General features: G+C 33.9%; 1 protein-coding gene and 1 non-coding gene across 2 annotated transcripts in view; one reads left to right on the top strand and one right to left on the bottom strand.

The window, feature by feature from the left end:
- Positions 1 to 392: 392 nt before the first annotated feature.
- On the bottom strand, positions 393 to 465 carry Trnar-ucu (transfer RNA arginine (anticodon UCU)). The gene has a single exon. It is a non-coding gene; the product is annotated as a tRNA-Arg (tRNA).
- A 294-nt stretch (positions 466 to 759) lies between these two features.
- The window catches only part of LOC106135552 (uncharacterized), a 13,479-nt gene continuing 2,186 nt past the window's right edge, over positions 760 to 12,052 (top strand). The window contains exons 1-18 of the mRNA XM_060950497.1: positions 760 to 1,044; positions 1,317 to 1,411; positions 1,738 to 1,894; positions 2,161 to 2,289; positions 2,634 to 2,818; positions 3,248 to 3,334; positions 4,168 to 4,290; positions 4,769 to 4,930; positions 5,253 to 5,687; positions 5,999 to 6,139; positions 6,706 to 6,830; positions 7,458 to 7,586; positions 8,313 to 8,395; positions 8,790 to 8,889; positions 9,521 to 9,625; positions 9,968 to 10,176; positions 10,539 to 10,764; positions 11,327 to 11,332. Coding sequence (XP_060806480.1) covers positions 852 to 1,044; positions 1,317 to 1,411; positions 1,738 to 1,894; positions 2,161 to 2,289; positions 2,634 to 2,818; positions 3,248 to 3,334; positions 4,168 to 4,290; positions 4,769 to 4,930; positions 5,253 to 5,687; positions 5,999 to 6,139; positions 6,706 to 6,830; positions 7,458 to 7,586; positions 8,313 to 8,395; positions 8,790 to 8,889; positions 9,521 to 9,625; positions 9,968 to 10,176; positions 10,539 to 10,764; positions 11,327 to 11,332 — 2,690 coding nt within the window. The 5' untranslated portion in view covers positions 760 to 851. The remainder of the gene's footprint in view (positions 1,045 to 1,316; positions 1,412 to 1,737; positions 1,895 to 2,160; positions 2,290 to 2,633; positions 2,819 to 3,247; positions 3,335 to 4,167; positions 4,291 to 4,768; positions 4,931 to 5,252; positions 5,688 to 5,998; positions 6,140 to 6,705; positions 6,831 to 7,457; positions 7,587 to 8,312; positions 8,396 to 8,789; positions 8,890 to 9,520; positions 9,626 to 9,967; positions 10,177 to 10,538; positions 10,765 to 11,326; positions 11,333 to 12,052) is intronic.

Here is a 12,052-nt window from a genome sequence, read left to right as displayed (position 1 = left end):
AATCTAGAATTCTATTATTTTTTCAAGACTGTTGGCTGCTGGGTACCCTGTTATATTATAAATAATAAATGTATATAAAATCACGTCTTGGTAAGTGTATTAAGAAGGTCGCAGGGCAAACTACATATTTCCACTTGCACCGTCTTGTTTTGCTTTATTTAAATTAAACATTACTCTCATATTACGATCGAAGCATGAATAAATACATACGTAATTTTTAAGTTATTGTTTTATGTATATAATTTTGGTTATATCTTGAGCTTTGAAAGACCCCATAATTATAAATTATGCGTTTGTACCGTTCATTATATTGATGTAAATCATAAATGAAACAAAAATATTTACATAAAAGCAATAATAGTATAAAACATAAAAGAAAAAAAACTGTTATGCATCCCTGGTGGGGATCGAACCCACGACCTTTGGATTAGAAGTCCAACGCGCTATCCTCTGCGCCACAGGGACGATACGTAAAATGTCAAAATAAGTGTACACATTATATTTTGTCATTTTAAAGTAATACAATCATTTTTTTTTATTTAGTTTCTGAAATATTTTCAGTTGCATCACTGAAATAAAGATAATCTATTAAAATAAAGTATTTTGGTAAAAAATTAAACTTCTACTTAAAGCACAAGTATAAAAGTATGTAGTTTGACTGCTTGTTTTTTGTTTTGTTGTTACTTACCGGAAATGACATCCAATTGTCATCGAATTGACAACAAACAATTATTGTCAAAATCTGTTTGAAAAGTTTGAAATTCTAGTGAAAATTTACCTAGTGTGTTCAAGTAAATAATTATAAAATACAAGAAATATTTTACAATAAAAATACATAGAACTTAAAAGTTATGGAATGCATTACAGTTATTAATAGTGAACCGACCCCAAAGACTGACGAAGAACAGAAATTAAAAATAAGTGAATCAGCTGAGAATTTTCAACATTTTATTTATGAATTATTCGAGAAAAATGGCATACTCAACGATTTGAGAGCGTATTTACGTGGACATATTGTTGAAGTTCTGAAAAATGCTCAAACTGGTTTGTATAAATATAAACATCAAAATCGTTCAACCATAACGAGGCAAAATTGCGAAACAATAATAAAGCTCATAGTTATAAAGTTCCTACATTAACTATCAACATAATCATTAGATACCCCTAACGTCTGTTCTTGTTTTTCTACTTACATGTTACCAAAATTTCGCATAAACGAAATATGATCATTTGCATGGGACTGGCCACTTTTGAGAAGAATACTTTCTTGTTACATAGTAGTAAGGTTTATAATAAGTAGTTTTGTATTTATCCAGGTGCACAACCAACATGCCAAAAGCACTTTACTCAACGCCTTGAGCTAACAAATCAAGCCTTGAATATATTAGTTGCTGAATATCTCCTGCGAAATGTAAGTGTAACTCTTAATTTTTATTTATACAAAATTTGAATATGTCTAGCAAATGATTTCTAGGGTCACACATACACATATAAAATCTTTCAACTTCCAAAGTCAAATTTATTTTCGACAATACTTTTTTTGCTTCATCCACATTTATAAGTCTTTTCATAAAAGCTCACTGTTGTGTGATGACGGTTTGCCATACAGAGAGATTTAATGAAAACAGGCTTACTTTGAAAATATAAAAAGACAGTGTAAATGGGAACATTGAAGTTGGAAGGCCTATATAAACATACCATTTTCAAGCTTTTTATAAGCTATGGTTTTAATTCCAGGAGTTTAGCTACAGCTTATCAGTGTTCATCTCGGAGATACCTCTTGCAAACATGGTGTTCAATTTGGCCAAAACCCTCATGACACAGAATGATAGCGGTGATCACACAAAACTGTTTTTCTCAGATAGTGATGTATGGTCTATCCTTAATTATTTGGGTAAGTAATATTTTTTGTGTTAGTTTAAATTTCTCTCTTAATCTGATGTCTGCTTGGTTCAAGTCGAAAATGATCTTTTTTAATTAATCACTTACTTACTTACACACTACAATCTTAGTAGACAAAATGTTAAACTTAATACATTATCTACCAATAGGATGTGGCTTATCGCCAATATGATCTTTATATTTTTCCACTGTTTCAGAAAAGAGATTAATATTAAAATGGAAATTCTATTTTAAATTAGTTTTGTGAATTCTTTACAGGAATCAAATGTGATTCAGTACATGCCAACAAAATAGTTGAAAAATACAAATATAAAGAAACCCCTCTATTACTTTGCATATTGAAATGTTTGCCCTTTTACTGCCGACAGGATGGTCATCATGATACAGGTTAGTAAGATTTTTAATCAGTTTTATTTTATAAACATACACACATAGCATTGCAAATATTGTCTTTATTCCTTGAGAGGTAAACAGAGCCGACAGTCTCGAAAAGACTGAAAGGCTACTTTCAGCTAGATGCCTTAATGAAAGTAAGATGAGAATCAGATAGCGACCTGTTGCTAACCTAGTTTTATTAATCTAGCTTTATTTTCTTGTTGTATGAGACAAAGGTAAGTGAAATTATGAATTAAAGCAAAGTAACATTCGGGGATGTAAGGGCACTACCTGCCTTCTCAAAGATGAGATATGATAGCAAAAAAAATTAATCAAGGATTTTTGCATGGTTTCAGAAAATTCTTCAGTTGAGAGTATTTCATCAGAAAAAAGTTCTGAATCATTGCCGGAACAGTATGAAAAACATCAGAAAAGTCATCGCCATGAGAAATGTAAGCATTACACATACTGCAAGGCGTGCCAAAATCGGCTGCACGCCATCAAGGATAAATATATGAAGAAAAAGAAGAATTTGTGTAAGGTTAGAAACTTTTAAATTTATTTTAAAACCTTTTATATGCAGTGGTTGATATTTACTTCAGAAACCCAGACCTAGACCTTATGTGTTGAAAGAAAAGTTTTGAAAGAAATTAATATTGCACTTTATATAAGAGTAATTAGGTTTTGCCTGCATCTTCACTCTCATGCATTCACTAGCCAGCTCTGTGAGATTCTGATGCGGTAGAATACAACTTAATATATTAGATCAATACAGTAGTTTTTGCTTGCTTATCAAATTATAGATAATCCACTCATCCCAACAAGCGTAATTTGACACATTTACCTAATGATATTTAAGGCGATATTAATATAGCGATCTACATATATACCCCTGTAAGTATTTGTGTACGCGGGCGTAGTTGCGAGCGTTCTCTATTACTAAATTAAAATTGCATCGTAAATGTTCCAGAATGTCACAATTCCTCCTGAAAATGTGCAAAATGTAGAGAACCTAATGAAGCATGTCGGTATGACGGAGAAAGCGCTGGTCGATGAGGTGTGCATGTCATCTACCATTAAGGCGGTTTTCCCTACGACATAAATCTAATCTTTGTATCGGTTACCACAAATAATAGTAAGAGAAACTAGAATAGAACTTTTAAGCATCAACTTTTATGTTGGGTTTGCTTGACTGTATTTTTTAAATAATGAAAAACAAAGTTTGAGGAAAACTAGTAAATGCTTACAAACGAGTCAAAGAAACTTTTAACTTATAACCTCTGCAGTTCTTGGGAGCGCTTTTACTCCTTTCACTGTTGTTACTCATATATCTTTATGCATCTTCGTGAGAACCGCCTTGAGTAGGTAGTCGAATTAATTTATTTATTGCATTAGCTTAAAGGTTTTGTAAGGAAAGTAGTTTTCTCACTGTTTCTCGCAATTTCTCATTATAAGATTTCACGAAAATATTTACAAGGTTAACATTGACTTACGTTATGTTATTCGTTTTAGTATTTATTGTACTCCCATTTTTCTTAGACTTTAAAATAAAGTTGATAATAAATTCATTTCATGATTCACCCTGGTTGTGTAACTAAGAAAACAAAAATATCAGAGCTACAAAATAGTATTAAAAAAAAACATTTACTAATCATTCATTTAATGATTGTGTTTAAGTACCTAATATTGATTTACTAGTCTGGTATTATGATGTATGTGAATAAGAAATTTAATATCAAATTTACACAAAACTAAATTTTGTACTGTTTTCTGTTTTTTTTTTTAATTAATTGTTATAACGGGATAAAAAACTTTTAAGTATTGATTCCGCCAAACGCGCAACACATTCAATTGTTTTTGCAAAAATATTAAATAAAGAATAACATTCAGATGTTCAACCAACTGAAGAATGTTTACGAAACCGAGGTAGAGTTGGTGAAGGAAGAAGAAGAGAAACGTTACAAGCTGGTCCTTGCCAAGTTCGCTGTGCAACTCCAGAGGAGGCAGACAGAGGTAGGAACAATAAAAATAACATGTTTAAGGTAGGAAATATAAATATCCCACCTAATATTATTTATTTACAAGGTATAATAATGAAACAACAATTTGCCATTTTTTTGTCATAAATTTTTAATAATTTATCTGGGGAGATGGGAGATGTAGATCATGGAAAAAGTATCAAAGACCGCGGTCAATAGATGGCGCTACATACAATTTCCATAGAAATACATACATATGATCACGTCTTTATCGCTTACGGGGTAGCCAGAGCCAACAGTCTCACAAAGACTAACAGGCCACGTTCAGCTATATGGCTAGAAATCGAGTCCATAGAAATTGTTTACAGTATAGGTATAGTACATAGCTTGAAAAAAAATCCGAATCACGATTTTCAAGTTCAGTCATGAATGGAGCGATGTTCCATATCCAATCTCACCGTGGTCGCAACCGCAGTTTTCCAGTGAAATTTTCCTTCAATATACTTATTCAGATGGAAGAGAAATTCAAACAACGCGAGGCGGAGTTAGAAAGCGCTGTGCAACAGAAGAAAAAGTTTTTGTGGGGGCTTGCGCAGGCGCTGAGAGACCAACACCAGACTATGACCGCGGCTATGAGCTGTGTAAAGGGGGAAAGCGAACGACTCTCTGCTAAGGTGAGAGCTATAAGATCTACTGTCATTTTGACTCATTTTAAACTTTATTTGCAATAGGTAATATTTAATAAATATTACAGGTATTAAACGCGCACGTAACGTACCTTTATTTTATATCGACGTTATATTATTGGCTAGGTGACCACAGATCATTGGTCATGATTCGAGATAAAATAAAGGTACGTTACGTGCGCGTTTGGAATTAGCGTAAAACCTGTATTCGTTTTTCTGGTGGCGCTAATACATTGCTTTATCTAGTTGGCGCTAAATTCGCGTAGGCAAAAAAAAAGCTAGTCTTTTATATAATATAATATGTTTACAGGAAGATAACTTAAAAAGTCAATTATTAGACGCCGAGAATATGATAAAGAAACGCGGCGAAGAGATGCGCGCGCAGATCTCAAACGAAATAGTCATTCTAGAAGACCACCTACAATCTATGAAGAAAGAGAGAGAAAGCATAGACAAGGAAAAGTCTGAGTTGGAAAAATTTAAAATCATATGCGATAGTAAAATGAAACTTATAAACGATGATTGCCACTTGGAAGCCTTAAAAAAAGAAATTGAGTCTTTGAAAAAATATGTGGATGAACGGAAAATGTCTGTAGCTGAGAAATGTACGATGACAGATTTGGAGAATGGGGGGAGAATGAATAATCAGGAAGTGGGGATGAAAAGCGACGGCGAAGTGGTAGGGCGAACGCCGAATCAAGTGATCAATGATTTGAAGAAACAGAAGAATGTTAATTTTAATCAAGTGAGTATTTACTTCAACATCTTCAGGTTTACTGCAGGATATAGGTGTCCTGAAGATGTCGCCTTAGACCGGTTGAAAAAATATTTAGCGTCTTCCTATAAATATTGCCTATTTAATTATCAATAATTATTCTATGAAAGAGATAACTTAGTCTTATGCTAAAGTATGCCAGGAATTACACAGCTCTATTGCTACATTCACTCATCATTAATTTAGTAAATATGTATACTAAATCTTCCTCAATTTTTTTTTTCTACAAAATAAAGCCACTATAGTATTATATGCATATTGAATTTGCAACATTTTTCCAGTCACACCTGGATACCATGTATGTAGAAAATCGAGATCGCATCCGTCCTTCGAGTGCAGGTTTCGAAGAAAGGGACGCAAGACGCGACGCCATCTTGGTTCTGCAGGACGAGAACGAACGACTCAAACATTTCGCGAGACAGGTGTGTTGTTACGAAGCAGAATTTAATCTCAACGAGCTTTTTGTCAAGAATTTCATACCTTTTCGTACCGCAAATCCCACGATACCACAGAAGGCGGACTCCGGACCCCGAAACACTTCTGAGAGGGTGCAACCGGGTCACACGCAGAGATGAGAGAGAGAAAAAGATACCACAAGACCCATCTCTCTCTCTTTTGAATCAAAATTACATAGTCTCTACCTAGGTAGGTAAGAGTAGGTACACTTTACTTGTTTGAGTGACAGCAAAATTTTAAAAAACTTGTTTGGTTTTTAGGCACTGTCTCTGTATGTCATTTCCATAATAACACTGTCTATTTAATGTGGTCGATATGTGGGTGAGTCAATGGTTACAATAATAGAATAATGAGATATTTATTTATATTTTTATATTGGATGAAGCGAAGGAAGTATGCGGAGATCGTGGCAAGTGGAAAGATGTAGTCTCTGTCTTCCAGGAAAGAGTGATTTTATGTATGTGTGTATAGAATATTGAAGGGGTTATTAACAAAATGTATTTATACACAATATATAATGGCCAATCACCAGCAAGAACAACACATAGACGAGCTAAACATCCAGTCGGCGCGGCTGCAGGCCGAGCTGGCGGGGCGCGGGGGCCGGCCGCGCACTGCGCCCGCGCCGGCCGCCCGCCGGGACCATCACCAGCCGAGGTAGCTACAATTCATTCAAATAGTATTGTTTCTTAGAGCGTCAATAGTTAAGATATAGTTAGTAAGTTGTTTATGGTTGAAAATACTATCGATAATATTGCACTCATACATATATGTCGCGTCTATATCTATATCTTACAGAGCCAACAGTCTCAGAAAGACTGGAAGGCCACGTTCAGCTGTATGGCTCAATGATGGCATCGACTAAGTGAGAAGTTTCCGTGTTCGAAAGCTGGTGTACACAAAACGACAGACACGAACAGCATCTTTTATATATATGTAGATTAGCTTTTACCTGCATCTTCGCCTACGTCAATTTAGAGCCAAGAAAAGAGGCGATGAAATTAGCACAAACAACTATAAATAGCGACAAATTTAGCGCCACCTACAAAATAAATTACGGGAACTAAAATTTTTACCGGGATGAAAGGAACCCATTTACCCTATGTCCTTCTTCAGACGCTTAATTAATATTATATAAAGTTATAAGTATTTCAGTAGTATATTATTTTTATATAAGAAGATGGGGTGAAAGTTTGTATGAAATTTTTCATAAATGCTACCCGTGCGAAGCCGGGACGGGTCGCTAGTAATATCTATTTATTTATACAGAATTTGTTTATACAGGGTAAACACTAGCATAAGTGCCACATATAACACGTTCGCTCGGAGTCGTGGTGCCGGAGAAGACTCCATTATCACGGCGAGGAGTGTTCGTAACGACGGAGTAAGGGATCGAAGGGTTGACAGCAGAAGGTAAAAAATATTATTTCATTATTATTTTAATAATAAGAATATTGGGATTAGATACAAATACAAAAAAAAATATGTATATTATATAGTATAGTTATAGGTATAGATTTGTAGTATATATGTATAGTATTATTATACATTATTTGTTATCACCCCTACAAAGGTTCTCTGCTTAACCCAACAGTAGACTTAGATAATGCTATTAGCATTAAGTCCGCCTATTGCACTTTACAAATTGTAATTGTTACAATAAAGAATAAATAAATAAACAAAATAATGTCATGTTACAAAAAAATAAACTTGAGCCAATATATCTCTTACATTAGTATAGGATTATAAATGCGAAAGTCTGTCTGTCTGTTCCGCTTTCACAGCTTAACCGCTGGACCGATTTAAATGAAATTTTCCACAGATATAGAAAAGATTTTTTCTGGTATTTCCCACGGGCACGAATCCCGCGCAAAAGCTAGGTATATATAGTTTAAGACTCTGAAAGGACATGCTGGTTTAAATCTCATAACTACTAGGTTATAATGTCGTCGCATTCATTATTTTAATTTAATTTATAAATGTAAGTTAGCCTTAATGTGTCGATAGATTTGGTACATACACTATTATTATTGGTGAACTTTATTGGCCACATTTTTTTTTCTTTTTTTGGAGATGCACAGCATAATAGGAGCCAACCCAAACAGAAAAAACGCAATATATAAATGTTTTTTTTTTCAGGTACTTAATCCAGCAATGGCGCGCATTGCGACGTTTTCCTAACGGTGGAACCTCGCAAGAGCCATTGGAACACATTGATAATGGTAACAAATGTATATTCTTTCACTGCCTTCCCGCCGAGGCTTCGGTCATATGGGAATTTCCACCATTGTTAATTTTCACTTTCCCATACTATAAGAAATATCATCAGCTATCATACTGTGAAAATTCACTCTGTATTTTTAATCATTTATTTATTTATTTAAACTTTATGCACGTAAAATGTACAACAGGTGGACTTAATGCCACAAGGCGTTCTCTGACAGTCGAACCTTTGGACCAAACTCATCATCATCAATGAAATCATCCAGTAGTTTCTTATTTGTCACTTATAAAAATATTCACTCTTCATAATATTAATATGGACTTATTCAAAGAAAGTTTGCAGTTTGATAAGTCTATCAAAAAGTAACCAAACTGACATTTTGTTTTCATCAGCTCACACGAGGCCGAGCCGCAGCGCCGACACGGAACCGATGCGAGAAACCGCTGAACGAGAAGACGGAGGGAGCAGCTACTACACCGAACAAGCGGACCAGTGAGATATTGTTATATTTACCACGCTTTTCCACTATAAGCAATAGAATAATATTTTTTTTTGCAACGAGCTTGCATGAGAAGGAAGCGAAAGAGGTATGCAGGGATGGGTGGAATGTTTTTGTCTCTGCCTACCCTCCGGGAAAGAGGTGTGATTTTATGAATTGTACATTATTGAGTAACTTACATAGTAATTTGCAAATAAATTTGGTTATGAATTGAACATTATTGAGTAACTTACATAGTAATTTGCAAATAAATTTAGTTATGAATTGAACATTATTGAGTAACTTACATAGTAATTTGCAAATAAATTTTACGCCTGTTCAAATCAAGGATTAGGTAACTAAATAATAAGTTGCCATTGAAAATTGAGATATATTTATATAGTATAAGTACAAGTCTCGAACTTACTTTGAGGCTTAATCTTTGTAATTTGATTAATTAATTTCTTTATTCCCCCCACAATAAGCACAATTTGAACAAATAAGGGGACAACAACAAGGTAAAAATGGTTGTAGGTACTATTATTTTTTCATAAATAAAGTCTGGTCAGGACGACTGGTGCCTGAGCTAGGCTAGGCCTATGTTTCAGGCCACCAGGTAATTTGTCTCGAATATTTTTATTTCAGAGACCAGAATGCAGCACAGCTCCCGCCGAATGTCTCCGAAGGCAATAAATCCCGTTGCAAAAGCCCAAAAAGCATGTTAAAGGAAGCAAAGATGAAGCTAAGAAAGTAAGTATTATCTATGAGCCTACAAAATTCCTCCGTCTCTTGTGGATTAGTAATGAAGAAAAATAAAGTTACTTCTCAGATTGTCAAATTTGATAAAGGGAAAGGCTAATAATCTTAGAATTTTTTTTTAGTCGGTGGGCTAGCAACCGGTCACTATTTTAATCTCAATTCCATCACTAAGCCATCTTGTTGAACGTGGCCTTTCAGTCTTTTCGAGATTGTTGGCTCTGGCTACCCTACAACGGATACTGACGTTAGAAAATTTTATGTTTACATTAAACCTTTAAAAACTCTGCTCCCAAATTTATATGATTGTAAATTATTTAACTTTTTTCTGTTAAGCAAAGTAAAAGAGACCCCAAAACATCCATGCCCAAGGGAAAAGAGTCCAAATACTGTGCTTCGGGAGGCGAAACTTCGACTCAGAAAGTTGGAGATAGAAGCCGAAGCAGTTGAGAAGTCATACCTCGACTTCAGGAAGAGACAGACTTTGAGGGAAGAGAATAAGAGCCCTTATCTGCGTGTGGACGGTTGCGACGATGTTACCCTTGGTATGAAAAATATTATGTTTGGAAGCAACTACCCAATAAAATTTAAGTTAAGCATGATGATTATTTAGAATTCTAAGTATAAATAACTTAATTAAGTTAACCCTCAGAATTCAAAATATATCACCGAGAATCAGATTAACCGCTATTGAATAATTGAGTACTTCTTTTTCGTTCGAAAAAAATTAAGTTCACCTGTAGCTTGGTGCGTTTTTAGTTATCATTTTGGCGTGTTCCCTGTTGCATCCACAGACATCAAATCAGTCTCATGACCCGACCTGACGAACCAAGTTACGGGTGAATGTTATTTCCAATAAAATGAAAGCAAAAGCTTAAATAATGCAAATATTTTTTATCTATTATAGATGCAAAGCGTAGCCGATCATTTGGAGAAATCACTCGTCAAAGTATAAACTTATCTGATCACAATGTAGCATCAATCAATTTACAAAAATGTAAAAGGGATTTGGACAAGTTTCTGAATAACTATGAAAATAAATTATTTATTACGGACTCGCATTTCAGAAACAATAGCCCGAATCGTTTATCAAGAGTGATACCTGAATATGGAGATGTTAATAAAACCCTTTAGTCGCAGTATATGATATTCGCAAAACATCATAAGAGCAAGACATTATAATCTCAAAATAGCACATTCTCAAAATATGATATTCTCAAAATATCATAATAGCTAGACATAAGATTCTCGTAAAAACACATTCACGAAATATGATTTTCGCAATATACCACACTCGCAAAATATGATAAGCTCAAAACATTATATTCTAAGTACAGTAAGGCATATGTAATTGATATATTACGATATATGACAAAAATTTATGTAGCTAGACAAAAAAGAGCGGAGGAGGTGACCGCTGGAAGTGCTGGAAATGGTAGATATATTATTTCGAAACATAGTATTATTTGTTAGGTATTACAAAACAAATTATTTATTCTTATTACAAAAAACAAAATAAAAAATATTCTTATTATTATTAATTATATTCAAAATATATTTACTACTAATATTTCTGTAAAACACTTAACCGTTTTAGACATACCGGAAGACTTATTGTTTTAAGTACACAATCATTGACGATACTTTTAATTTTTTTATTTTTGTCTATCGTTTTTTTATTTCGTTTCTTGTCAGCAAAATGTAAATTGTTTCTTTCTAGTTTTACTTTTTGTATTTTTGCTTCTTTTTTCATTAATGCTATAAATTGATACAATGTTGGCTTTTTAGGAATTTTACTATTAATTCGGCGATGCCATCCTTCGACTCCATTTGTAGTTCTGTTTTTTTGATCATAACAGCTTAATATAGAACTGCTTATCTTTTTCATCCACTGATTATTAAAATAATCAAGAAATTTATTAATGTCTCGGTCTCGTGATGACATTTCCATAATCGTGTAGAATGTCTCCGGTATCAAATTTGATGGTAGCAGTGGTAACAATGAACAATATTGCACAATTTTTCGATTTTCTGCAGAGAGATCGAATTCTTTGCTTTTTTTGAAAACAGCGTTGCAAAAGTGATAATAGCAGCCTTTGACGGTTGCATTTGGGAATACCTGGTTTACAGCTTTAACAACAGGCAGTTCGTAATCGCACTTGTACATATTTAAGTTCAATCCGAATTGTAGTTTAAGTATAGAAAAAAAGCACTCGTACGTTTTTTGCTGTTTGTTGGGAAGTAAAGCAAAAATTATTGGAATAAAATTAATTGTTTCTTCAGTACGTGCCACGTCGACATGTAAGCTGTATAGTTGATAATACGGCTTAGGTACAATCTTAAACGTACCGTCTCCGTAAATACTTGATACCGTTTTTAAATATTCACGTATCTCTGCACGTGTCAACATTGAAAAAAATA

Source organism: Amyelois transitella, chromosome 21 (genome assembly GCF_032362555.1).
Source record: "Amyelois transitella isolate CPQ chromosome 21, ilAmyTran1.1, whole genome shotgun sequence".
Lineage (NCBI taxonomy): Eukaryota > Metazoa > Arthropoda > Insecta > Lepidoptera > Pyralidae > Amyelois > Amyelois transitella.
The sequence above is the reverse complement of the archived record's forward strand: the minus strand, read 5'-3'. Positions and strand labels throughout refer to the sequence as shown.